Source organism: Acartia tonsa, chromosome 12 (assembly GCF_053477335.1).
Source record: "Acartia tonsa isolate MP-2025a chromosome 12, ASM5347733v1, whole genome shotgun sequence".
In the NCBI taxonomy this organism is placed as follows: Eukaryota; Metazoa; Arthropoda; class Copepoda; order Calanoida; family Acartiidae; genus Acartia; species Acartia tonsa.
This window is the reverse complement of record NC_137271.1, coordinates 2,771,691-2,798,507: the sequence shown is the minus strand read 5'-3', so window position 1 is coordinate 2,798,507 and position 26,817 is coordinate 2,771,691. Positions and strand designations below refer to the sequence as shown.

Genomic DNA, 26,817 nt, shown 5'->3' with positions numbered 1-26,817 from the left:
ATTTTAGGTTTCAAGCAAACTAAGATTCTGAAATATAATATTTACATATTATTAGTTATTTAATTTATCGCATCGCAGCTTTCCACGGATATTAAAAAAAATATATAAAAGATTAAAAACAGTTTCGTTAGACCCGAGGGTCCGTAGGCCGGGGCTAACAAAGCTTGTATTTTTAATATTTTCTTACTTTAATTTTAATATTCGTTGAAAATTATCTGCAATACTATGCTATACATGTTTTATTTTTAGTATGGCTGAAAACCGGTTCTAATCCAGTGGATATAAATCGATTTTGAAGCAAGATTATTGGTTAGATTTTAAATATTTTAGTACAAAATACGTGAATTTGTTATAGAAAAATATTTTTTTAAGTCCTTAAGCGTATAAGTTTAAAATCAGGTACAAGTCTGTATAAAAATAAGCGTATTTGTTACAATTTGATAAAGTTTATATAAATGGTGGTTAAAAATATTTCTAAAGTCCTATACAGAATGACTAAATAATTTAAAGATGCTTTGGCCCAAAGGCGTGTATCAATTTTACTTGTTTAGTTAGATTCGCGGCATTCGTGCGCAAGAATTTCGAAGATTTTTTCCCCAAACATAGTGCAAAGCGGCATTATTGCGCAAGAATTTCGAAGATTTTTCCCCAAACATAGTGCAACGCGGCATTAATGCGCAAGAGCGTCGCGGATTTTTTTTCTCAGTAATTTAATCAATTATTCTGAATCAGTAGAAGAGGCAGCGCGCATCTCCAATAGCTTGTTGATGCCCTGACTAATGATTGACAGCTTCTCGTAATGGGCCTCCTCCAGCTCGAACCCGGCAATATCTATGTCAGCCGCCACTGGTAGCTGCAGGCTGAACTGAGTGCCGCCAATGTGTATGCCGTCGGTGGGCATAGCGGGCTCCGCATTTTTACCCCTTCCACGACCTGACCATGAAATATTATTAAAAACATAATTTTATAGTTATTTATCGCAACGTATTATAAAAACTCGCTCACCGAAGATAAAACAAACTGGTTTTAATTTTATGATTGTACATTTTTATATTCGTAGAAAACTAGATATAATACGATGCTATACATAATTATCAGTATAGCTGAAAACCAGTTATAATTCAACGGATATTAACTCTGTTAGGAAGCGATACTGGAAAATATTTTCCCCTATGTTTTGTTGACCCTGGACACAATTAACAATTTTTATTTTACTATCAGAGGAAAACTGTCATTAGTACGATGCCACATATAAATTGTGATAAACGAAGAAAACATTATTATTAACAGAACTTATAAAAAAACTCAGCAGGGTTTCGGATCCGGATCTGGATCCGGATCCGGATCCGCAAGGATCCGCATATTTTTGAGTCCAAGGATCCGGATCCGGATCCGCAAAAAAATGCGGATCCGGATCCGGATCCTTAGACTCCTAACAATGCGGAAAAAATGGAAAAATCTACCTAAATTTATATAAAATCTCAGACATTCTCTTGATGAGAGCCAATCTTTAAGGTTTAGGTTCAGACTTGAAAATTAAAAGTATTTTTGACTTCGAATTAAAGAATAAAATTTTTTTGAAAAATTTGGTGATTTTATTTTTATTGTCAAAGATCCGGATCCGGATCCAGTAGGATCCGGATCCGCATCCGGATCCGGATCCGCACTGACCAAATTTTGAGGATCCGGATCCGGATCCGCATAAAATCAATGCGGATCCGAAACCCAGAAAAAAAGTTTTGAAAAAAATAATTTCCTTTCATTTTGATTCACAAAATATGATTTTTTAAATGTTAAAATTTTACCTCCTGGGGCCTTCATAACAGTTCTGACAGGGCTGCCGTTCAAAGATACAGTGATTTCATTCTGTTTAGGATCCCTGCAGGGTTGCAACACATATTTACACAATACGTCTTATGAAATTATTTTCAGAAATATTTTGGTAATGATGAAAAACAAAACTACCCCTTTGAAAATTACAATTAGTGGTTGTAACGTTTAGACACTCAATTTAATGAACATACCAATCAAAATTCAATAAAAGCCCATTACGTTGTTAATCTAACGAATAAGAAAATGTTAATAAAAAACTTTAGGGACTAGTGTAACAGCCCTATGTAACCCTACCTACCTCCATTAACTTTCATACTGATAACCGACTGCGCCCCAAGCATCTAATGGGTTTGTAGTTGCAGGGTAAAGAAAAAGGTAGTAAAATAGCCTTGAACCATCCCAGACTTAAATTTTAAATAGTCTAGAACCATCCCAGTTCCCTTTAAAAAAAGGGTTTAGCGATATCTTAACGGACAAACAAAAAGCACAATCCTACACAGTCTAATTTTGAATCTCTCATCCCCATACATGTAAGAACAACATAGTGATCACAAGTAGAACAACATATTACGTATTGTATAAATATTCCTGGCTGCCATGCGAGGTAGAGGTGTAGACATGTTAAACTTGGTGTAAATCGGTGTCATACCAACTCCCAGAGGTCCTGAATTAAAACATTGAAGAAAAAAAAAATTTTCTGTCCTGCAATAATTCATTTGTCTGTCTGTCAGTAAATATGTATGTGATTCCAGGGAGGGGGGGGGGGACATTAGGCTGTTTATTACACTAGTACCCAAAGTTTAGTTTTTTAACAACGTTTTCATAATCAGTTCAAAAAATTTTGCGACTTAATTGAATTTTGATTGTTTGGTTAATTAAGTTGAGTGTCCAAATATTTTACCTCTCATAGTAGGTAATCATTTAGTATAACCAAATCATAGAGGATGTTCATAAATCTATCGGCTGTTGTCTTATACCTTTATATCCCTGCTGTGATTTCCCTGTTTAAAATGTATTTGTCTATTTCGTTGAAGAAGAGGTTTAATCAAATTATCTAATTGGTCGAATTATCTTTTTTCTTCTTCTTTAATTTGTTATTTCTATTCATGTCCTTTTTATTTCAATGTTTCTTAATCCAGGGAGGAAGGGGACATTGGACTGGAATTTTTACGGGTTTCCAAAGTTTAATGAACAAATTCTCTCATTTGTTGACAAAAACTTTGGGTACTTTATGGTCTAACCTGCTCCTACTGGATTAATGGGGGTACAGGGAACACTGAGAAGGTTGGTGGCCGCTCCTTTCTTCACTGTACTTGTTAGATCCCCGTCAGTACTGCTGTTGGACGCTGTACGTCCTTGTTTACGGCTGGATCTAGAATAGGTCAAGGATAAACAAGGATGACAACATGAATAATAAGATGCGAAGCATAAAAAATAAGGGATGGACAAACAGATTAAGTGAGTTAGAGGTCAGATGTTCAGTGGTCAAAAAAAAAGGTGGGGTTGAGCTTCTACCAAAAACATTCCTTACCCACTATGACTGTAATTCATCCAGGGAGGAATGGGACTTTGGGCTGTTTATTACACTAGTCTCTAAAGTCTTATAATGACATTTTTATTCGTAGGCTTAACAACCTAAGGGGCATTTATTGAATTTAATTGGCTGGTAGAGTTGAGTGTCCAAACGTTCCAACCACTAATTGTTATCTACAGAAGGGGTAATTTTGTGTATCACCGTTTGGGATATATATTAATTTGTCGGCCTTTGTCTTATCACTTTAGATCCCTGATTTCATCCCTATACATGAGAATATTATAGTCATAAGGACAATAAATAACTTACTGTCTAACAGTTGCCGGAGTTTCTCTCTGCATTCTCGCAGCTGGCTTGCGGCTGCTTTTCTTCACAGTTGTCTTTACCTTGCTGCTGCCAAGCACTTGACCATTACCTAAATATAACAAAATTAGTTTTTATGAAAACTGATGTATTATTAAAGAAAAAAAATTGCTTCCCTTTTGTGTACAGACATACAAACCCAATAGAAAAAGTTTCAACGCAATTAAAATAAAAATCATAAAACTGGTTTTAATCTTATAACTTTAAATCTTATAATTAAAGATAATAGCTATCAATTTCAGATGGACAGATCCTAAGGGGGGGGGGGGGTTAATGCAACCCTCTCGTAATCAGTGAGCAAATGGCACTTACAATTCGAATTTTGATCTGAAATTTTGCATGAGTAGCCCTTGGTAGGTCTTTTTTCCCTAAATCGAACAAAAAGTTGAAAAAGTAACGGCTAACGGCTCAGCCGTTTAGCCGTTTTTTTGTGGCTTTTTAGGGCAAATATGGCATAAATTATGTAGGAATCAACTTTTTGAAACATATTTTTGCTTTAAATCTTATTAAATGATACCAAAAAAAAACATTTTTAGATTTCTAGTACCAGCAACTAGTGGCTAGAACCGTTTGAAAACGTTTTGGAGCAGCATAGAGTATTATGTGGAGATAGGTTTCGTGATGATTTCCCTTGAAATTCGAATTCTAAGTGCCATTTGCTCACTGATTACGAGATGGTTGCATTAAAAACCCCCCTTATAGAAAAGCTTCGCTTTAAAAATGGCCAACACGCCTTAATTTTTTTTGTAAAAGGCCTATTTTTATGCTTTTTAAAGTCAGGTGGTTGAAACGTTTGGACACTCAACTTAAAGAAAAAACCAGTCAAAATTCAATACAAGAATCCAAAGTGGTTAAGCTAGTATGAAACTTTGGGGACTATACAGCATGACCCTCAAAAAAGTATTTTTAAGCATCTGCAGCCCTTATTTCTCAATGAATTAAAAAAAAATGCATATGTCCTTGTTCTCCATAGTATTCCACATAAGTAGATATACAAATATTTTTTTTACCTCCATTAACACCGGAGATTTTTAGAGCTAAAGTTTTGAAAAAGTGACTGAGAAAAAGAATTTTTTTTTGTTTCTCTTATTTTTTGGATGGTTATATTATGTTTTTCTGGCAACTGAATAATGAGACACAAAGAAAAACAAGTTAACTAATTATTTCTTTTTTATTCCACCAAAAAATATAAAGGGAGAGGTCATTTTCTAGTAAATCCCGTAAAGGTGTGTGTTATAAGGCCTAAAAATAGTAGTAGAACGATAAGGTGCTCTATATATTTGTATTTCCTATTGAATAGAACAATAGGGAAGAAATTTTTTTTTTTTTTTTTTGATAACCGTACCTGGAATATCTGAAATTTCTATCAAACGCTTTGTTTGGCTCAAACTGACACAAATAAAAAAAATATAATTATAATAAATCAACCTGTAAAGAATGACTTCTTCCTTTGTTTAATGGTATAGATTGTTCTTAACCTTTACCTTGTACCTATAGAAAACATTATTATTATAATTATATTTTTTTTTAATTTTTGTTAGTTTGAGCCAAACAAAGCGTTTGATAGAAATTTCGTATTTTTTTTAGATAATCCAGGTACGGTTATCAAAAAAAAAAAAAAAATTTCCCTATTGTTCTATTCAATAGGGAATACATATATCTAGAGCACCTTATCGTTCTACTACTATTTTTAGGCCTTATAACACACACCTTTACGGGATTTACTAGAAAATGACCTCTCCCTTTTTAATGGCAAAAAATACTACTGAATGAATTGATAATTTGCAAATTTTAGGTTATTTATTAACCCTTATTTGAGAAAAGGATTAATTATGACAGTTGCTCCGCCTACTTTTCTGACATCTCAATAATTTAATAGGGGTTAATTAAGCTTTTTAGACAAAAAAATCATTATGTTTTAATTTTATTTTCTTCATGACTTTTTTGTTATTAAAGTTAGGATTGTGAAACAAAAACAATTTTCCTGCTATATTCATAAAGATTTATTTGCTTTTTTAATCTTAAAAATTTTTGCCTAATAAGTAAGTTTTTCAAAATATCATTAAACTAAAAAGACTCAAAAAATATGTGTAAAAAAATGCTTTTTACTCAAAAACTAAATTTTTTATTTCATTTTTGTATAAAGTTTCTGCTAATAACAAAAGTAAAAGGATTTCTACCTTAATTTTGCTAAAAAAGTCGTTTCATGTTAAAAGTTACTTTTTCCTCAGTCACTTTTTCAAAACTTTAGCTCTAAAAATCTCCGGTGTTAATGGAGGTAAAAAAAATATTTTTATATCTACTTATGTGGAATACTATGGAGAACAAGGACAAATGCATTTTTTTTATAATTCATTGAGAAATAAGGGCTGCAGATGCTTAAAAATACTTTTTTGAGGGTCATGCTGTAGTAACAAACAGCCCAATGTCCCCTCCCTCCATGAAAAGTTGCTAGAAAAGTAATAATGATTATCTTACCTCTAAGGTTTTGGAATTTACCAAAGACACTGTCATCAAAGATATTGGATCCATCTTTCTCGTCAACCTAAAAAGACACATCAATAAATAGAACATTCATTAATAGCGAAGCACAAAAAAATCATGGATTCGAATCTGTTCCAACAGTAAAAGTCGTACAATCAAGAGGTTACGTGTCAATAAATAGAAACGTAACAGAATGACAACATCCATTGGAAGTGAGGCACAAAAATCATTTTGAATTTTAGAAGTTACTGCGTCAAACTAGAGATGTTAAAAAAATGTACTTTCAGCAAAGAGTTAAGTAACAGTATCATGTTCTAGACAACAGACTCACCATAGTAACACAATAAATGTATAATTATAGATATATAACAGAAAACTACCTGGACCCTTTTTCGTCTACGATCAAATAACATTCTGCTCTTTTTTTAGCGACTTTGCTGTGTTAATATTTCCGACGTTATTGTCTGATATTAATAGACCCAATCGAAAGTCGGCACAGAGTCCACGGGGTGGGGACTTGCAGTTATCTAACATCTCCCCCCTGTATTGATTTACTTAAATGATAATACCTTAAGATCCCTGACAAAAACCAACTCACCGGTTCTTCCATTTGTGCTTGTTTCTGAGCCGCCATTAGCTCACCAATTGTGGTGTTCTTGAATTTATCATCCATTTTAGAAAGCTCAACAGCAATTCTAATTTTTCATATGTCAATAATATCAGCTTCATTAATAGATCTATATTATAGATGTATTTACACACAATACAGACAACTACCCTCCTTCCTTTTTCCAAAGACCTCTTTTGTCTGCTTCTAAATCATTTTCTGCTAATTGGCTGTGTTAATATAAGCGACACCATTTGTTGATTTTCAATGACCCAATAGAAAGGTGTCACTAGGTGGTTGCAATGGGGAGAAATAGTTATTTAACCCTTTCTCCCTCTAGTGTTTTACTCTAATGCTTAATTAGTAGCGCAACTACTATAAAATCACGGAATTTATGTTTATATTTCTAGATATTGCTGAAGCTTTTTTCATTGAGTGGATACGTGTACTTAAGAACTGAAATGCAGAGCGGCAATTATTTTACGACCTCAAATTTAATCAATTTAACAAACATTTTTTAATTTACTATCCGCGGAAATCTGTCTATAATACGATTAAAGTCTAATTATGATTATTGTTAACATTCCTGGTATCCACCATCCGGTCAAATTCATTTCCCCTCTCCAGAAATTCCTTCCACATGTTCTCTGCCCGCCTGTTATAATCCTAGAAAGTTGAACATTTACCATAAAATAGATCATTTTTTATTAGATATAGATTATTAGTAGACATTTGACAGGTGAAACTATGTCATCAATTTAGGTTGCTTACATGGACCTCATTTATTGGACAGCTCGTTCATCCAGTAGGAGGGAAGGATGGGGTAAAGTGGGTGGTTTACACATTTTGACAAAAAAAATTTTGCAGCTCTATTTCTGCTGGTTGTAAAATTGGCAGTGTCTCAAAGTAATAGCATCATTATTCAATCTTTCCCATGCAATCAATTTTTTGTGTGTAATATTGAAAATTTGTGTGCCTTAAAAATTGTTTATGAGTACCTAGCTTCTTTCCACCCTCCAGTTTAAACAACATAAATTCATACCCCTTTTTATGATTGTCTAAAGTAACAAACGAACATTATAATATCCTACTAATTAAAACAAAAGACATTATTGTAACCTGTATAAGCAGAGGAATTTCATCGTCAGCTAGAGATTTCTTTTTTTCAGTCACCATTATGATGGAGGAATCTTCACTACAAATCTGAAATAAACACAATAATATTTTAATAACAAAATTCAACACGAATAATAAAAAAGTTACAAATATCACAATATGGGATTTTTTAAGTTTATGAATTAATGGTGGTTTCACTCAAAGAGCATATTCGAGCATAAACCCCCCCATCCCCTATTTTAAAATAAATTAAACCTAAGGGGGAAGAGGGAAAGTTACTTTTTTTGGGGTTTGTTTATTGGCTAACATTAGATATTGGATAGACCCAATGGGGATAGGTACAAGAAGAAAAAAACATTTCAATATATTTCTAAATAAGGGGGGGGGGGGGTCAATGCTCGTTAGGTACTTAAAAGGAAATCACCAAATATTTATATTTTACTTTAAAAAATCTAACATAAGCATTACCTAATTGAGAAAATAATGTTAAAAATATAAAAAAATAGGGAAAAAACAAACTTACACTGAAAACTAAAACGAGTTTTTTTACACACTAAATTTCTGATGCAAAAAATCTACCAACAAAAATTTAATTGAACTTAATAAATATATGACAATCACAGTAAAAATAGAGCATAAGCTTTTGTTTAAAAGCTCCTAAGGAAAAATAACAACAAAACAAGTTTTTTTCTTTCTTAAAATATTTAACTTATAAATATAAAGAAAAAAATACAAAAATAGATGACCTTAGTATTAAATCTAGGTACTTAACTTTTAAGTCTTAAAGGTAACTTTAAACTTAAGATCATAATAATACCTATAACTGTAATATTAATAGATCATTACTGAATATAGGTTTTTCCAGTATGGCTTCGAAACTGGTTAATATCCGCTGGATTAGAACTGGTTCTTAGCCTTACTGAAAAATTATGTATAGCATCGTATTAAAGATAATTTTCCACGAACATTCAAATAAAAATTGAAAGCCAGGCTTTTGGCCCCTCAGAGCTTACAAATCTTAAATTTTCATTTTAATATCCGCGGAAAACTGTTTATAATACGATGCGATAATTAACTATTCTGACATATAATGTACCATTTAAACATCAAAGGGGTCATTTAAGGGCACATAATTTTTTTTAGAAGGAAAAGAAATCATAAAAACATAGAAATACAATGAAAATTGATATTCGAATCCAGGAATCCAAAGGGGATAAGAAAATGACCGATAAATTGATGAACATCCCCAATGTTAATACACATAATTACCCCTTCTGTAGATTACAATTAGTGGTAAAATTGTTTGAAGACCTAATTTAATTAGCCAACCAACCAAAATTCATTACAAGTCCCCAAAGTTGTTAAGGCAACGAATAAGAAAACGTATTGTAAAACTTTGAGAACTGGTGTATTAAACAGACCATTATCCCCACCCTTCCGGTTCAAATCCAAAGTTTAAAAATAAAAACTGAAGTTATGTGATGTTTTTCTTAAGTAAAATGATAAAATTCTTACTATTTCATTGCCATGATACATAATACTAAAGGATTGCATAAAAAATTAAAATTTATTTCTAAAAGGAAGGTTCCATCTATAAAGATCAGCTAAAAATAATTAATTACAAAGGGATAGTTCCTTGAAGTGCATTTAATGAGATATGGTACTTAGATAGAGCAGTGATCCTTCTAATGTCAAAGTAGATCCTTTTAGTTTTAGATAATTATGAAGAAATTAACTTTTTTCCACATGGTTTTAAAGTTCAGAAAAAATGTAGATTTAAAAAAAATATTAAATTGTTGAAATTAGTATTAAAAATTACATAATAGAAATTATATACTTTTATAATTGTACATTGTACAATAAATAGAAAACAACACTATTAAAATCAATATTTCAATCTAAATGCTCTTTAATGAACTACCCCTATTTGTTACAATTATTAACCCTATTCATAGAACGTTCCTTTTCAATCTAAAAAGATCCACACAACATCTACATAAGTTTTGATATTTCAAGTTTTGAGGCTTCTAATTCTTCCTCGCTGTCGAGGGAGGGTAGGGGCGCCATGTCCACCCCAGGGATATTCTCCTCAATCCACTACACAGGGGTAATATTCCATTTCAAAATAACTGCAAAGTGGATTTTTATAATTATTTTTTGGTTTTAACGCATCTTTTTTTCTTGGGATTACTAAGAGATGTTAAGGGAGAAGACAATGGACGAAAATAGTACCCAAAGTTATTGCGCCTACGAATAATAACATGATTGGGTACAGGTGTGATTTACAGTCCAATGTTCCCTTATCTTTAACCTGAACGCTAATGTGACTAAAACTGCCTTGGACTAATACAAAAATTCACTGAAAATTGTTGAACGATTATTCTGCCGTTTACGAGATCTTATTGGACTTGATCCATTCTGTGTCTTTGGTAAATAAAATTATAGCTAGGCTGCGTTCCTAGCATCTAGAAGTTCTGTATTCGAAGGAGTAGGTAAGAAAAGTAGGAAAATAGCCTAAAAACTAACTAAGATATAAAATTTAAATAGCCTTAAAACCTACAATGACCTACTACTTTATATAATAGGATTAAGTTTTTTAAGGCAATCTTTTTAGATTTTTTATGTAGGTACTTTCAATGAGATTTTATTCTAATTTTTGAGTAGGTATTTTAAAATGGAATTCCTTGAGAGGATCTTCTTCTGGGTTTGTTTCTGATGTGGGTGAGTCTGGTCTACTACTTCCTCCTAGGTTAATATTCAATAGTTATTTATCGCCTGGGTTATGAACAGCTTTCCTCGGATATAAAGATAAAAATAATAAGATTAAAACCAGTTTGATTAGCCTCGAGGGGTTGAATGCACGGGCTAACAAAACTTGTATTACTTTAATGATTTTTTAAAATATTATTGGAAAATTATATGTAATACATGATTTTTCAGTATGGCTGAGTACCGATTCTAATCCAGCGGATATAATTTTATCACATTTTGTACATTTCAGTGAATAAAACTTTTCAAATATTTGTGGCTCGTGCCCCCTCTTTCACTTTATTTTTCGATTTATATGTATGTACAGGTATGAGAAACAACAGACTTGCTTTTCAAACGAATCATTTGTAACATTATGTTGACTAAATATGGCAGATGTCCCTATTCTATAATTTTGCTAGCTGCTTACCTCTGCCGCGAAGCTTCATTCCTTCCCATGAGTCATTGTAGAGGATATCCTCATCAGAACTATACCCGTCATCTCCATCTAGCAGCTGCGTGAAAGCATATCTCTGGTTGTTTTGACTTGGCCTAAGATTAGTTATTTTAGACAGCTTTCCGCAGATATTAAAATTTTATTAATATTATAACATTCAGCTCCATCTAGTAGCTGTGTGAAAGCATATCTCTGGTTGTTTTGACTTGGCCTAAGATTAATTATTTATAGGAAGCTTTCCGCAGATAATAAAAGTGTATTGATATTATAACCATCAGCTCCATCTAGTAGCTGCGTGAAAGCATATCTCTGGTTGTTTTGACTTGGCCTAAGATTAGTTATTTATCGCATCGTATTATAGACAGCTTTCCGTGGATATTAAAATGGTATTAAAATTAATATTTTTTAATATTCGCGGGAAATTATTATATGCATTGTTTTTCAGTATGGCTGAAAACCGGTTTTATCCATACGGGAAAGAAAATTAACCCAATTCGAGCAAGATAGTGTCCAAAACTGCGTATTACATCAGGGGAAAAGGTAGGTCAAAAAGTCAACAATTTGCTACGCTCTTTATATTGTTACAAAAATAATCATGCAAAGTATGAAAAACTTCAATCATAATAGTTTTTTTTTAACAGTTTTATATCAGCTTTCTGCGGATATAAAGATATAAAAGTGGGCTTCGTCTTCAAAACTGGTATTAATTCTTTTTTCATTTTATTATTGGTGAAACATTGTCTAAAATACAAAACGATGCATGATTTTTCAGTATAGCTAACCAGTTCTAATCCAGCGGATATAAATCTGTAATTGAAGCCAAAGGTTTGTTACCTCCATAGAATCATAATGACTAGAAGAATAACTTAGAAAAGGAGATGTTACCTCCATAGAATCATAATTACTAGAAGAATAACTGAGAAAAGGAGATGTTACCTCCATAGAATCATAATGACTAGAAGAATAACTAAGAACAGGAGATGTTACCTCCATAGAATCATAATGACTAGAAGAATAACTTAGAAAAGGAGATGTTACCTCCATAGAATCATAATGACTAGAAGAATAACTGAGAAGAGGAGATGTTACCTCCATAGAATCATAATGACTAGAAGAATAACTGAGAACAAGAGACTTTACCTCCATAGAATCATAATGACTAGAAGAATAACTGAAAAAAGGAGACTTTACCTCCATAGAATCATAATGACTAGAAGAATAACTGAGAAAAGGAGATGTTACCTCCATAGAATCATAATGACTAGAAGAATAACTGAAAATATGAGACTTTACCTCCTTAGAATCATAATGACTCGACTAGAAGAATAACTGAGAAAAGGAGATGTTACCTCCATAGAATCATAATGACTAGAAGAATAACTGAGAAAAGGAGACTTTACCTCCATAGAATCATAATGACTAGAAGAATAACTGAGAAAAGGAGATGTTACCTCCATAGAATCATAATGACTAGAAGAATAACTGAGAAAAGGAGATGCCAGAAAGCTTCATCCATCCATAGGTCTTTCCAATCTAAAAAAAAATGAGCAATAGTTATTTCTCGCATTGTATTATAAACAGCTTTCCGCGGATAAAAAATGTACAATTATGAGATTAAAACCAGTTTTTATATAGTAGAAACTGGATATACTAATATGGTGCTGGACATCAATATTCAGAATGGCTGAGAAACGGTTCTAATCTACCGGATAATAATCGGTTTCCAAGCGATTCAGGAAAATATATTAACTAAATCCCTTAATTAAATGGGCATGTTAAAAGAAAACAAAAAACAATAATAGTCTTAACACTTCCACCCTCCATCCCCCCCCCCCCACCTCCTCCAAAATGTTCAACACCTTTTAAACTGCCCTACAAAACTAACACGGAAGGAGGGGACATTGGGTTGTTTATTACGAGTCCACAAAGTCTTTACAGAAACGTTTTCTTACTCGTTGGCTTAAACAACCTTCGGGACTTCAATTGGATTTTGATTGGTTGGTTCAATTTGTGTTCAAAAGTTTCAACCACTAGTTATAATATAAACTAACCTGTCATACATTCAGTAGTCCACTTGTGATTATAAATACTCCACATCATGAAGATGATGCTAGAAATGACTGCAAAGGCCAGCGTGTTGGTAAAGTGTTTGTACACAGATAGCTTCACCAAGTTACGACGCAATCTGAGGTGCAATCATTTTTAAAATGCTGTTTTTGTGCTTTTTCTGAAGAAAAAAAAACATTTGAAAAGAGCAACTAGACTTTCTATTAGATAGATAGGCAGGGAGGAAGGGAACATTTGAACTGTAGATCATATTGGCAACAAATATTTTACAAAAGTTTCTTTTATTCGTTGGCTTAAAGAACTATTGGTACTTACTTCTATAAAATATTAATATGTTTGTTTAAAACAAGCTTTTAAACAAACGATAATCTACAGAAGGGAAAATTTAGTGTAATATAATTGCATATGTATATTTTGTTCTTCATTGTCTTATCCCTTCATATCCCTGCTAGATTAGATAACGCGTATTCTAATAATGATTCCTTAAAGATCTTGTGGTTTGAATGAGAGATGAGAACACCCACCAACATAGAGAAGCATCCAGAACTGAAGGTATCAAATAACTTGGATTTATCTATCAAGAAAATTATTTATAATATTCATTTAGAATCAAGGATGACAACATGAAGTAGCAAAGAACAAAATAATGTGGATAGACATAGTGAGTCACAGAGTAGATGTTCAAAGATACCAAAGAAAATAAATAAGGGGGGAGGGGGGTAAGGGGATTATAGATAATAAGTAAGGTCAATGTAATGAAAATGGATTATATTTACAGGGAGGAAGTGGGAATCAGACTTTAAATACTAGTACCCAAGCCTAAGGTTTTATTATAACTTGATTAGGTTGAAAAGGAACTAATATCGTAATCGTGGGAAAGTTATGTAATAATATATCGTTTATTGTCTATTCCCTCTAGATCCCAGGGTAAATCCTTATACTAAAGTAACAGGATGTTTGTCTGTGTGTCTGTACCGAAGGATCTCGCTAACCCCTAGAATTTTTTTTTACGTTCTCGATTTTAGAATATCAATTTAGAATATCTTAAATATAAAAATAAACATTTAAAGTGCCACTGGAGGCCTCTAGGGGCGTAGCAGAAGATTAAAGTAATATTATAGAAAGGGGGCTATATGTAATTCTGCCCGCTGCACAGGGCGGGGACCCTGTCCCGATTTTGAATTGGGTCTTTGATATCAGCTAATTGCGTCGGAAATATGTACACAGAAATTTGATAGCAGAGAAAAAAAGTCCCCACCACTAGGACCAGGTAGTTGTCTGTTATATACTTCTATATTTATACACTAGCAGCTTCGCCCCTAGCCTCTAGGGGCTTTGCCCAAAGAGGTATAATTACATCTTCTATTACTTAACCAGCAGAACGGATCGCAAATTTTCGCACCTACCCAGCAGGAAAACATTTTCTCGTTTAAATAACGAATTCGAAAAATTCGTAAAAAATAGTCTAATGTGTTCTCAAGAAAATTACTACTGGTGCTGCTCATAGTCTAATGTGTTCTCAAGAAAATTATTTTTTTGGGGGGGGTAAATTTTCATTTTTGGAGGAGTTTGGGGTGTTCCACCCCCCCAAGAAAATAGCTTAAAACCACCACAGGACCGATAGGTATATACCCTGAAGAGTAGAATCCAATCGGTTCAGTGGTTACCGAGATCTTAAGCTTCAGACGGACGGACAGACGGGCGGACAGACATCAAGCTACTTTGTATTATAGATTTATTAATACAAGTTATTTTTCCTGCTAGTGGTACATCAGCAATGAGAGCAATATTGCTGGGATCATATTTAGGAGACAAAATTTTCCACTAAAGATTTTAATCTACAGAAGGGGTAATTTTGAAAAGCGAAATCGGGGTTATACATCAAGTAGTTCCCATGGTATAAGTATACAAGTTATTTTTCCTGCTAATGGCACATCAGCAATGAGAGCAATATTGCTGGGATCATATTTAGGATTTAGATTTCTCGTCACTGACTCTACTGACGCCAATACAAAGTATACTAAACCTAAAACAAACAATAGAATAGTTATTTATCTCATCGTATTAAAGACAGCTTTCCGCGGATAGCAAAATGAAAAATTTTCTAAGCAATACTGGAAAAGTCATTCGACGGAAATAAACAACTCAAAAAGAATATTCAATATTTCATGAAAAACATCAAAATTTCTTACCTACAAAATATAATATGATATCAGGGGTGTATATTCTGCATGGGATCCCCGGCTCAGGGGGGGGGAAAAAAAATAAAAAATAAGTGGTTGGGGGGAAAAAAATGTAAAAATTAAGAAAACTGAAAAAAAAATTTCCATTTCGCCCCCCTCCTTGGTTAAAAAAAATTAAAAAATTTGTGTGAGGAGGGATAAAATAAATAAAATATAGAGTTCTTTAAATATTTTTCTATTTCCCCCCCTACTTTTTAAGAAAAATCTAGGGGGGAAAAAAAATAAAAAATTTTGTAGCAGGGGAAAAAAAATAAATCTTGTGCAGAATATACACCCCTGTATGATATCCTACCTATGAAAACAATATGATTCAGTGTCTGTCCTAACCGTGGCTTGACAATTCCATAGCCCAAACTAACAATCAGGACCAGCATTCGAGCCAAGGTCCTCTTTGCACAGGAGATTATCTCAGCACAGATTATCAAGGCTGAATTTGTTGATAGGTTTTAGTTTATTTGGCTTGGCGGATTTTGTCATTTAATTTTCGAGGATTTTTATGTGTTATTTTAGTTGAAAAGTAAGATCTTAGTAACCCTAAATGATAGTTTAGTACAGGGAGGAAGGAGACATAGGAATGTAATTTTAACTGGTACCCAAAGTTTTATAAACACGTCTTTTTATTCGCTGGATAGTTTAAACTAGCACAAAGCAGTGTCCAAATTTTTCAACCAATGATTTCACCAACAGAAGGAGTAAGTTTAAGAAATGAAATGACTACTAGATTAGGCATTGATCAAAGGGATAAGACAATGGTCGATAAATTGATGTACATCCCTACTGATGCTTCTGTAGATTACAATTATTGGTTGAAACGTTTGGACACTCAACTTAATGAACCAACACTTCAAAATTCAATGAAAGTCCCCAAAGTTGTTCAGCCAACGAATAAGAAAACGTTAATATAAAACGTTGAGGACTAGTTTAATAAACAACCAATGTCTCCTCCCTCTCAGAGATTAGGGGAAAGGGGGCAAAACACTTCACTAAAAAGTAAAGATTATACCAAATAAAATAAATGACCATATTTACAAACAAGTGTTATTTAATATAAGTTGCAATAAATGTGTTAATTTGAAATATTAACAAGTTGTACTTTTTATTAAAAATAAACTAGTAATCATTATTCTTTTTTATCACGACCTTAGTGCCCTCAAAGGGAGGGCTTAGTCTACCCTCCCCGTAGATGAATCTAAAGCAGAAAATTTAAATCTGTTAGGAATTTGGGGGATTAAGTAAGGGTTATCAATTCTTTCTCCAAGTTACAAATGGACTAAAACCGTGCCTTGAGTGGCTCTGTTGCCATTATTGTTAATATTTTCATATTCAACAGTAAAGATAGCTTTCTCAACCATGCCAAGAAAGATGACTCCTCCAATCCAGAATTGTAATCTGAAACCGAATAATAGTTTTATATCGCATTATAAACAGCTTTTCGCGGATATTAAAATGAAAAAATGTAAGATTAAAAAAAGTTTCGAAACCATAAGGGGCCGAAGCCCGCGCTAATAATACTGGTATTAATTGTATGTTTTGAATTTTAATATTCATTGAAAACTGTCTGAAATACGATGCTATAAATGATTTTTCAGTATTGCTGAGAACTGGTTAAAATCCAACGGATGTCAATAGCTTTCAAAGCAATACTGGAAAAAAATCTTTTGGGGGGGGGCGAAATTTTTTTTTTGGGGGGAGGGTGCCCCCCCCTCATTTTTAATTTTAGTTTTAAAAAAAATTTAAATTTTGTTTTTTGGGGGGGGGGGATTTTTCATTTTTTGGGGGGGTTGGGGGTGTCCCACCCCCCAAGAAAATAGTTATAAACCTTCCCAGGACCTATGAGAAGCTACCCTGTTAAGGAGAACCCGATCGGTTCAGTGGTTAGCGAGATCCTTCGGTACAAACACACAGACAGACACACAGACAGATACACAGACAGACAGACAAACATCCTGTTACTTTAGTATAAGGATAGACAATTGAACGGTATTATATATGCAATGCATATTACCTAAGTAAATCTCTCCAATGAACAGCACAGAAAATAAGCCAGAGCAGACCCAGAACAACATACAACCCACACATGAGTCCATAGAATGGGAGCAGCGGCCAGTCAGTCATTGACAAGTAGCCACCAGTTGGGGACTTAAATTCTACCTGAAATGAATAAAAATAAATAGAATTTGAACAAGTACAATGCTTTACAAAGCTCTTTGGTAAGCTAAATATTTTAACATACAGAAAGAGAGAGTGAGGAGAAAGAGAGAGACAGAGAGAGAGAAAAAGAGAGAAAATAAGATAGAGTAAGAGATGGAAAGAGAAAAAGAGAGAGAAAGAGAATGAAAGAGAAAGATATAATAAGAAAAAACAACTTTTTCATATACATATAAAAATAAGCTAAAGGATAGATATATATTCAAAACCTTTCCAGTGTAATCCACCATTTTTTTTGACCAAAAGTTAGAATCCTAATATCACAAAAATCCGTTTTTTTAGCACTTATTTATTTTTACTCTGACTTAAAGACCTAAGGCTGCATTTAAAAAAAATGCATTGCGATGAATAATAGTTCAATGATATTGAATAGCAAGGATGACAACATCCATAAGTTGCGAAAAAAAATCATGGATGGGAATACGGATAAGTCGCATTACTGACGGACCAAAGGACAAAAGAATGCTTATTGGTAGAGGAAATCTTCACAAACAAATTCAGTCCTCTATCTTAAATAGCAGCCGAGAAAATCGCATATCGTTACGGACGGACGGACAAAGTAATTCATAGAGTAGCTTCGCTACTAATAAAAATCTAATTAAACTATTTCCGCTTGTCTGCTAAGTTATAGACAGAATTGCATAACGATTTAACTATTCTTCAAAACTTTGATACAGTAATGACAAATAATGATATTTTAATCTTCCTTTAACTAATTCAGCCTTCAGTAACTTTAATTCTTAATTTAGGAAAAGGAAAAGACTGGAGAATTGTCTTTTCCCTCCCTAGATACATAACAAACTCTCTGGATATCTTTCTATCTTCCTAGGTATCTTGCTAACAGACCAACTATTTATCCATATACCTTGACATCTTACTATCTATCTATTTAAATAACTAATATATCTTTCTGACTAACTTTCTATCCTATCTTTTGACTATCCGAGAATCCTCTATAGTGCTAGATATCTTACAATTTAGCCGAGTATCTATGTATCTACCTAAAATCTTACTGACTAACCGATTATCTATCTAAAAATCTTACTGACTAACTGTCAAATCTGCATATCTTTTTAACTAACCAACTTTCTCTCTACCTACATAGATTTCGAACCACGACGTCATTAGGAATGTCTTTTTGGCTTTTGCATGAATAGACTCTAAGTAACTATCAAAATACATTTTAGCATAACATTAGCAGAGAATAGTGCAGTGTGACTTTATTGTCTTTTAGCATAAAAAAATATAGGTACCTAACTATCCAACTAACTATCTTAATACCTATGTACTAAACTAATAAACTAACTATCTACCTATATATCTTACCATAACATAGCACTGAATGGTGGGACATTGTCGACATCTTTTTGCATACAGTAGCTTTAGGTACCTAAATATCCAACTAGCTATCTTAATATATATCCTTACTATCTACTTAGGTATCTATCTTACCATAACATCAGCACTGAATGGTGGAACATTGTCGACATCTTTTTGGCTCTTAGCAGAAATGTACAATACTAACAGGTACAACCCCTCCCGCCTGAAAAGAACCACAGAATATGTCAAGTTTACAGAGAGGGAGAGGACAATGTGCTGTTTATTCACTAGTCTCCAAAATTTTATAATAACGTTTTCTTATTCGTTGGCTTTACGACTTTGGGGACTTAGTGTATTAGGATTGGTTGATTCATTAAGTTGTAATTGTACATCCCGCCTGGAAAGTACCACATAATATGTAAGATTTCATTATTTGAAACCAGGGATCTAAAGGGATAAGACAACAGCTGATAAATTGATGTACATCCACAATAGTGAAATACAAAATAACCCCTTTTGTAGTTTACAATTGGTGGTTGAAACGTTTGAGTTCTCCATTGCTGGGAAGGTTCACATAAGTCCAGGAATGGTTTAAGGCCAATTAATTTTCATATTTAAACCATGGGATGGTTTCAGGCTAGTTTTCTGCGTTTGATAAAACACCATATTCTGTTAACCTAATGATATACTGCGGCTTCTCCTGGCCTAGAATGGCGGCCACGCTCACAGAATCATCCCGCTTCTTCCGCCGTCGTTTTCCCGCCAAATTTAGCGGCTTTGCCTCGCCAACCGCCACGGGCATTGGGTCCTCGTCTTTGTACGGTGGAATTATTACTGTTCAGATAACAACATTCACTTGATTTTTTTTCTATTTTCTTTTTAGTATTAGCCCCTTGGGACTAGCAAAACTAATTAAAGCGTAAGTCATAACGTCCTGCCAATTAGTAAGACTTTTAAAATGGCTCTAGTCCATAAAATACTTTTTGTAACAATTAACTATTTAGCAGCTAATACTATTCCGTCTTGGTTTACTGTCCTATGTACTATTTTAACAAGTAAATTGAGAATTTTCATCAGGGTCGTCTTAGCTTTTAGTTTTGAGGGGGTAAAGACCCATTTATTCCCCCCCCCCCCAATAAGACGTTTATGATTTTCATAAAACTTTAGGTAAAAAATTTAAGTGAATGTTTTTCCTCTTTCTCCACATTTGAAAGTCTGCACGGCAGATTTTACGAAATGAACTTTATAATTGTCTCCCAGCCCCTCGTAGTTCAATCCTTAAATACAACAAAATATTTCAATTAACAAGGAAGACAACATACATAAGTAGCAAAGCACAAAAATATTAAAGATGTCTAGAAAATAATCAGGAAATCAAAGTAACAAATAATTTTGATACTAAGAGCTACAAATATTTTTAAAATCGAACCATAAACACCAAACATATGGGAAAATATGTGGAAAATATAAAAACAAATAAAAATAAGCCTTAGACGTTTTAAAATTAATTTTTCTCTATAGCTAATGATGGAAATGTTGATAAGAACTTTCATCGTCTATGTTCACAGAGAAAATCACTTTTCCCTATTCACTTTCTTACGGACGGACAGACGAATTATAAAAGAGTAGCTTCGCTACTAAAAACATACTTACCAAATGTTATTTTACTAAATATAATAAGTACCTACCTATATTACGTAGGTTGTGTTTATGATTAAGAGTATTACTAATAAGTTTAATTGATATTTACAAAGTCTACGTAGAGTAAAGCAATTACGCATTTTATTTCTCTTAGTAATAATTCAAATAGGTATTTTATATAAAAGGTTAAAAGTATTTTTGTAAAATTAATATTGCCCAATAAACGAAAAATGTTAATATGAATTCGTGGAAAATTGTCTGTAACACGATGCTATACATAATTTTTTCAGTATGACAAAGAACAAGTTCTAATCCAGCGGATATTACTCGGTTTCGAAGCCATACTGGAATAAATGTTAGGTACTTACCTTTTTATCAAAATACGATGCTATACATGATTTTTCAGTATGACAAAGAACAAGTTTTAATCCAGCGCACATAGGGGCAACAAGGGGCAACAATTCACCACCCCCAAATCAAGTTTTAAACATTCTATGAGTATTATCATACCCAATGTACATCAGATTTTAAAGGAATCATAAAAATACGCTTTTTAAGTAAGTATTCTAATGCATGGAAGTCAAGAAATGCAAAAATTTTCTTACAGAAAAAGGCATACTTTTTGTGTTTCACCAACAATTTTAAAAGTATTATAAAATCTCTTAGAATTAACGTAATTAGACAAAATAACTTCTGATGAGTCATGCATTACATATATTTTGAAAGTATAAAAGAAAAAAACACAAATTGAAGAAATTAGTCCTAAATAATTATAGTTGAAGTCAAGATTTTAGTTTATTTTTGTTTGTTTTTTAATCAACATTTAAGTAGACAGTAAGAGAAAACATGTTTTCGCCGGGTGTCGCCGGCTAAAAAAACGATATTTGATTACCCAAAGACATATTTTAATCGCCAGTACTGGTTTCATTTACCCCCCCGCGCCCCCGTAGGGGTTTTTAGCGCGTTTTCAGAGGCTGGGTGCACGAAAACTTTGTTAGGAAAATCTTTTAAATGCGCTTTTAAAGTCAAAATGAAAGATGTAATACATATAGATAAAAGACGCAAAAACATAGTTATAAGAAATATTTATTTGATTAGACTTTGAATTAAAGTTGATAATGAATATTTTCAAGTTCTATTGCACTAAATGATGGAGACGGGAGGAAGGGGGGGGGGGAGCTAAACCTAAATCTAAACCTTTTTATGTTTGATGTTTTAATGTAACTGAATAATCGTTTCTATAGATTATTACAAATATCAGGGATCTAAAGGGATAAGACAAAGGTCAATAAATTGTTGTACATCCCCAATGACAATACACAAAATTACCCCTTGTGTAGATTAAAGTTAGTAGTTAAAACGTTTGAACACACAACTGTAAAACTTTGGGGACTAGTAATATAAACAGCCCAATGTCCCCTACCTCACTGCGGAAAGGTAGTTAATATGCAAATAACGTGAGGTTCTTATAATCATTCTAAATTAGAATTAGCTAGTAGTCTATCTGTCTGTATATTGGTAATGCTTTGATTTTAAATTATGTAGTTACATGGTATTCATGTTTAACCTCAGCAGTTTTATTTAGAAAGGGAGGGGACTGTTAATTACACTAGTCCCCAAACTTCAAAGTTTTATAATAACGTTTTTATATTCGTTAGCATAAGAACTTCAGGAAATTTAATTGATTTTTTATTGGTTGGTTCATTAAGATGAGTGTCAAAACTTTTCAACCACTAATTGTCATCTACAGACAAATAATTTTGTAATATAATTAATTAAATATGTATTTATTAAATATGTATCAATATTGGGGATGTACATGTTAATCGGTTATTGTTTTGTTCCTTAGATCCCTAGGTGTTAATATATAATACAAAGTAGCTTGATTTCTGTTTGTCTATCCGCCCATCCCTTAAGATCTCGCTAATCACTGAATTGATTGAATTCTACTCTTCAGGGAATATATCTACTGGTCCTGTGGTTGTTTAAAGCCCTTTTTCAAAAATAAAACCCCCAAATTTTTTTTTCATATTTCTATAATTAGGGTCGGTCCGTCCGTACGTCTGGTACAGTTAGCTCTTTTACTTAACTTAAACAGGCTAGAATTGTCCTATCGATCTCAAACTTTTCATGCTGATTTCTACAACAGTTAGGTACAACTTAGAAAGCACAGCAACTCTATAATCGTTACCAGAAAGTCCGTACATCCATTTATAACAAGCTGATTTTTACTTTTTTGACAACAAATAATTGTTTTGAATGTTAAAAATATCCTATTCATCTGATTTTTTGAATACTGATTCTTATTTCAATAAGGTGTAATGTTATAAGCGAAGCATCTCTATAATCAAGTCCTAAAAACGTCAGTATGTCCTCAAACAGTAACATGTATTTAATCAGTTTTAATTACAATTTTGTATAGACATGCATTAATATTCAGTTCTGACACTTCACAAGTGTTAATGTTCGTTTGTCCTTCCATTTCAGAGCTTTGCTTCTTTCATTGATGTTGTCATCCTTGTTTAATTACCTCTTGGGGCAAATCCCCTAGAGGCTAGGGGCGAAGCCGCTAGTATACATATAAACAGTAAACAAGAATCATAATATCATTATAAATATAGATATTAGTTAATAAAAATTTATGTTAATCATGCCCACATTTATAATGGATTTATTAAAAATAAAAATAAAGTGAAACTTGTAGCTTGCTAAAATAAGGATCCCCATCCACCCCCATTTACACCATACCCTCCCCTCCTACTGAAATGAATTCCATGACCCCAAATTTGACACTTTGAACACTAAAATCGGACTACAATTGACATAGTTATACTTTAAAGGACCCAAAAAGCTAGTGATAGGGTAGCTGCGCTACTAAAAAATTCTCATATTGCTCTGATAACCAAAACCTCTAATTAGACATTTTAAACACGAAATTCAAGATAGTTGATGGATAGATAGATGGATAGATAGATGAATAGATAGATGAATAGATATATGGATAGATAGATGGATAAGTAAATGGATAATCAGATGGATAGATGGATAGATAGATAGAGGGATAGATTGATGGATGGATAAATTGATAGTTAATGGATAAAGAGATGAATAGTTGATGGATAGATAGATGGATCGATATATAGATGGATAGACAGATGGATAGATAGATGGATAAATAGATGGATAGATAGATGGATAGATAGATGGATAGATAGATGGATAGATAGATGGATAGATAGATGGATAGATAGATGGATAGATAGATGGATAGATAGATGGATAGATAGATGGATAGATAGATGGATAGATAGATTGATAGATAGATGGATAGATAGATGGATAGATAGATGGATAGATAGATGGATAGATAGATGGATAGATAGATGGATAGATAGATGGATAGATAGATGGATTGATAGATGGATAGATAGATGGATAGATATATGGATAGATAGATGTATAGATTGATGGATAGATAGATAGGGTAAGGGGGGACTATTTTCGGGAGGGGTTAATCTGGTAATTTTCTATCTACCTTCATAAAATGACCTTTATCTCCATGTTCCTTTCAAATGACAGAAAAAAACATAAAAGCAAATTTGTTTGTTGTTAAATTACCTACAAAAAAAGTATAAAATGAAATTTTTGTGAGATGAACTTTAAGGGTACTAAATAATTAAATCCCCTTTTTGGTTGATTTGCCCCAATGTGCAGCGGATATTAATTGGTTACGAAGCCACACTAGAATAAATGTTAGGTACTTACCTTTTTCATCAAAATACGATGCTATACATGATTTTACAGAATAGCTGAAAACCAGTTCTAATCCAGCGTATATTAATCGGTTTCAAAGCCATACTGGAATAAATGTTAGGTACTGACCTTTTGATTCCGGATGTTCAAAATAGCTTTGGTAAGGTCGACTATAAATATTGTATTCTTCCCAACACGGAGATTTTCTGGAGGTAGAAAACTTTTCAAATATTGTAGCTAAATAGTAGATCAATGCAGGGATACTTAACTTAACTCCTAAGTAGCACAGAGACGTCCAATCACCACTGATAAAACAAAACGATAAGTATAATAGTCCTAATTCATTTTTTTGTCCGTTCGTTAAGATTTTGCTAACTAATGAACCGATTGAATTAAGTAGTTAAAGAAAGCTTCATATTGGTCACAGGTTTGTTGTAGGCCATTTTATTTCTAATTTAAGTATGGTTTCAGGCTTTTATTCAGCATTATCCTTTCCAATTTGAATGATCACAAATCTTAGATGCTAGTGGAACAGAACTAAGAAACCAATCAAAAGAATAAAATAGACAAGATGAATAGAAAGTTATTAAGAAATCACGCTATAAAATAAATATTTAAAAGTTTTCTTTCCTTAAAACCCAACCGAACTCAACTTGATAATCTTCATGGCATTTTAAATTTATGCTTATTGTTGTGTTTGCATATACTGTGTTTACCATACCTACAAAATAATGAATTTTATTTCATAAAGTGACACGATGTCTATCCGTCTGTTTTTTGTGTGCCTAGTAAAGATCTCGCTGACCGCTGGACTGATATGGTTCTCCTTTACAGTGAAACTATTCATAGGTCCAGGGAAGGCTTTCTAACTATCTAAAGGAGAGGGTAATTTCAACCTCCTCCCCCCCCATCAACAATTTTTACTTACTTACATTTAAAATTATAATATTGCAGACATGAGACAGCTAACCCATCGACTGGGCGACCTTTGTCTGAGAAGTCCTAACTGCGCATGGTAATAATTGCGTCTGTTTATGGGCCAAGGATTCCCCCTTATCTAAAATTAATTTTCGCACGTTTCAAATAAGACTAGCAGATAAAACATTAACCATCTTTAGTTTTGACGCGGTTGAGTTTTCTGTAGATTAAACTTAAAGGTAGAAAAGTTTAAACACTAACCTATATATTGTTCAGTCATAGTAATATTTTTGTAAACCCATTTCCCCGAGTCAGGGAAAGAGGAAACTAAATTTACGGCACTTAGAAGCGTTAAAGCTATCACTGGCTTATACATTATTGTTCTTTTCAACATTTTGTTTATTTCATTTAAATATATAACAATTAGATTAATAGGTATCTAATTTTATAATTCTTTTTCTGATATCTTCAACATTTTTAGAAAACTTACATATCTGAAATTAAATGAAGTAGGTATATATAAGTGGTAAGAAGAATAGCATAAAACCATCCACAAGGTTAAAATCTGAAAGAAAAATATCCCCAAACCATCCGGAAAATAAGGGGGAAGCTTTCCTTAAAAGGAGAACTCTATCAATTCAGTAGTTATTAAAATCTTAAGCTCCAAACGAAAACATTACTACTTTATATACAAAAAGGAAATACACAAAGAAAAAAATATTCAAATATTCATTAATATTTAAGTTATTACCTAGTAAAAATAAACATTAAAACAACTTTATAAATCTAAAATAACAAAAATAGTCTAAATAAACACATTTTAAAACTGCAAAGGTTGCAACGATTTCACTATTTTAAATTGCGATCAATTATAAAAAAGAAAACAAAGATTTTTGTTAACATATTTTTCAAAATAAATACATTTAACTGTAATATTTCTTGAAAACTATAATTTCTAGCATTTAAACTAAACATATATCACTAAAAAATGTTTAATTTGTGAGAAAAAATGCTTTTCTACGACTTTTTCTGGTTGGGAAGGCTGTTGAAAAATTTTTCCTCTTCTTTGCTTGCAATCTATCTATCAATCTTTTCTTTCAGCTGTTTTCTTTCGATGCTGCTGTGGCAAGGCACACAAACACACACAAGCAAGCACGCCACACATACACACCCACACAAAAAACAGCTGTTTTAGCACTATTTAGGCGCTCTCTACACAATAAACTATTTTGGGAGATTTTTTTTATAAATATTTCAAAGATTTAAAAAAAATAATTGATTTATAATCAAAAATGCGGCAAATTCCACTTCTTTCAAATGAATAATATAAATTAATATTTTGTCCCTAAAAGTGTGATTTGATGCTGCTGTTAGCTGCCGTGGGATCTAGTACAAGACTGTGTTGCCAACAACTAAGTTTATATAAATATTGGTATAATTTTTGTTTCTTTCTTTTTTGATCAAAACTCCATTAATATTCAATAGTAATAATAAGAAGTATTATTAAAACTCTAAAAAATTGTAT

General features: G+C 32.7%; 3 protein-coding genes across 7 annotated transcripts in view; 1 reads left to right on the top strand and 2 right to left on the bottom strand.

The window, feature by feature from the left end:
- The window catches only part of LOC145334086 (isocitrate dehydrogenase [NADP]-like), a 341,086-nt gene that overhangs the window by 241,327 nt on the left and 72,942 nt on the right, over positions 1-26,817 (top strand). The gene's annotated exons all lie outside the window — the stretch shown is intronic.
- On the bottom strand, positions 26-8,058 carry LOC145334121 (uncharacterized). 2 transcript variants are annotated; one of them, XM_080179417.1, is made up of 9 exons: positions 7,941-8,058; positions 7,407-7,487; positions 6,813-6,908; positions 6,209-6,275; positions 3,677-3,782; positions 3,075-3,205; positions 2,425-2,497; positions 1,806-1,882; positions 26-933 (listed from the first exon to the last, which is right to left on the bottom strand). In XM_080179417.1, the coding sequence occupies exons 1-9, from the start codon at positions 7,995-7,997 to the stop codon at positions 719-721; spliced, it is 903 nt and encodes a 300-aa protein (XP_080035543.1). In that variant the 5' UTR covers positions 7,998-8,058; the 3' UTR covers positions 26-718. The 2 variants fall into 2 exon arrangements, with proteins under 2 accessions (XP_080035543.1, XP_080035542.1); XM_080179416.1 differs by having other exon boundaries at positions 6,813-6,911; positions 7,410-7,487.
- On the bottom strand, positions 8,024-26,433 carry LOC145334120 (transmembrane protein 87A). 4 transcript variants are annotated; one of them, XR_013884718.1, is made up of 18 exons: positions 25,554-26,433; positions 25,007-25,095; positions 24,504-24,582; positions 20,176-20,257; positions 19,658-19,816; positions 19,113-19,203; positions 17,458-17,603; positions 16,735-16,841; positions 15,745-15,879; positions 15,134-15,235; positions 13,694-13,758; positions 13,194-13,329; positions 12,594-12,675; positions 11,116-11,237; positions 10,623-10,682; positions 9,859-10,036; positions 9,453-9,541; positions 8,024-8,594 (listed from the first exon to the last, which is right to left on the bottom strand). XR_013884718.1 is itself a non-coding variant. In XM_080179414.1 (17 exons), exons 1-16 carry the CDS (start codon positions 25,684-25,686, stop codon positions 9,930-9,932), a joined length of 1,695 nt encoding a protein of 564 aa, XP_080035540.1. In that variant the 5' UTR covers positions 25,687-26,433; the 3' UTR covers positions 8,024-9,541; positions 9,882-9,929. The 4 variants fall into 4 exon arrangements, 2 of the variants coding, with proteins under 2 accessions (XP_080035540.1, XP_080035541.1); XR_013884717.1 differs by having other exon boundaries at positions 8,024-9,541; XM_080179414.1 differs by having other exon boundaries at positions 8,024-9,541; positions 9,882-10,036.

Excerpts from the sequence above, each read along its gene's own strand:
- LOC145334120 (XM_080179414.1), bottom strand. The coding sequence starts at position 25,686 with ATGTTGAAAAGAACAATAATGTATAAGCCAGTGATAGCTTTAACGCTT. Across the intron at positions 25,096-25,553 it reads TATGACTGAACAATATATAG|GTATGGTAAACACAGTATAT; the intron begins GTTAGTGTTTAA and ends ATTATTTTGTAG. Across the intron at positions 24,583-25,006 it reads TTGAGTTCGGTTGGGTTTTA|AGAAAATCTCCGTGTTGGGA; the intron begins AGGAAAGAAAAC and ends TTTTCTACCTCC.
- LOC145334121 (XM_080179417.1), bottom strand. The coding sequence starts at position 7,997 with ATGGTGACTGAAAAAAAGAAATCTCTAGCTGACGATGAAATTCCTCTG. Across the intron at positions 6,909-7,406 it reads ACCGGATGGTGGATACCAGG|ATTGCTGTTGAGCTTTCTAA; the intron begins AATGTTAACAAT and ends TGAAAAATTAGA. Across the intron at positions 3,206-3,676 it reads ACTCCGGCAACTGTTAGACA|ATCCAGCCGTAAACAAGGAC; the intron begins GTAAGTTATTTA and ends GACCTATTCTAG.